Below are 1123 nucleotides of genomic sequence, written 5' to 3'. Positions count from 1 at the left end.
CCTCCAACAACCACAACAACCTTTCCCCCTACAACCACAACAACCATTCCCCCAACAACCACAACAATCATTCCTCCTAGGACCGCAACAACCATTTCCCCAGCAACCCCAACAATCACAACAATCATTTCCCCAGCCCCAACCCCAGCAACCCCAACAACCATCCATCCTGCAACCACAACAACCATTACCCCAACGACCACAACAACCATTTCTACTGCCCCAACAACAATTATCCCAGCAACCAGAACAAACAATTTCCCAGCAACCCCAGCAACCACACCAACCTCAACAACCATATCCACAACAACAACCATATGGGACTAGTCTTACAAGCATCGGTGGCCAATGAAATGAAGACCTGCAATACAAGACGGATGGATCATCATTGTTTAGTCAATGAGCGATCAATGTAACGATGATAAATAAAGTGACGTGCACCATAATGTGTAACCCCGACCTATACTAGTTCAAACATGGGAATAAAAGACAAAGAAAGTTCTTGTCACAAAGACATTACTCGTAATTGTTAGATTCATGTCGTATTTAGATTTTCATCCCTAGCTACAATCTCAGTCTTATGCATTATCTACCTATTTTATGTAGTGAAGTCATATGAACCTAACATAATTAATGGATGCAAAACTTGGTTTAAATTGAAGGCTACATTGTATTAGCAAAATCAAATATCGTAATTGGGTATGTACAAAGTAAAGGACACAATTCATTGGAATTTGTAGCAAATAAATTAGTAGCATACCATGCATTTGTCTAGAAGATAAAGGTTGTTGTCATACTCAAGGACATAGTTGCACGTGTACCCTAGATCATTTGTGGAATTCACGCACTTGTTGCTGCTGCCACTGCATGTGTAATTAGCCATGTTATTATGTTTGGCATCTTCGCATGGACTCACATTTCTTATAGCCCAATCAACCACCATAGGTACACTCTAAGGTGTGTGCTATTGAACGTGGTGTTGCTTATGTGTGAAGTGCTAAAGTTGAATTGTGTTTTCTCCATTAGCATTGCATAGATGCACCGGTTGAACTCCCAAATTTTACTTGTGTTGACCGACTTGAAGAAATATATATAATAGTTGCGTGTCTTCCTTGGTATCATA

General features: G+C 40.2%; 1 protein-coding gene across 4 annotated transcripts in view; it reads left to right on the top strand.

The window, feature by feature from the left end:
* Nucleotides 1–514, top strand: part of LOC119357224 (gamma-gliadin-like) — a 1348-nt gene extending 834 nt beyond the window's left edge. For 2 of the 4 annotated variants that reach the window (XM_037625352.1, XM_037624468.1), the window contains exon 2: nt 1–514. In XM_037625352.1, the coding sequence (XP_037481249.1) occupies nt 1–352 (352 nt within the window). In that variant the 3' untranslated portion in view covers nt 353–514. The other 2 variants (XM_037624900.1, XM_037625831.1) reach the window with 2 other exon arrangements.
* The last annotated feature ends 609 nt before the right edge of the window (nt 515–1123 follow it).

The sequence above is a fragment of the Triticum dicoccoides genome, chromosome 1A, assembly GCF_002162155.2.
Source record: "Triticum dicoccoides isolate Atlit2015 ecotype Zavitan chromosome 1A, WEW_v2.0, whole genome shotgun sequence".
NCBI classification, from domain to species: Eukaryota; Viridiplantae; Streptophyta; class Magnoliopsida; order Poales; family Poaceae; genus Triticum; species Triticum dicoccoides.
The sequence above is the reverse complement of the archived record's forward strand: the minus strand, read 5'-3'. Positions and strand labels throughout refer to the sequence as shown.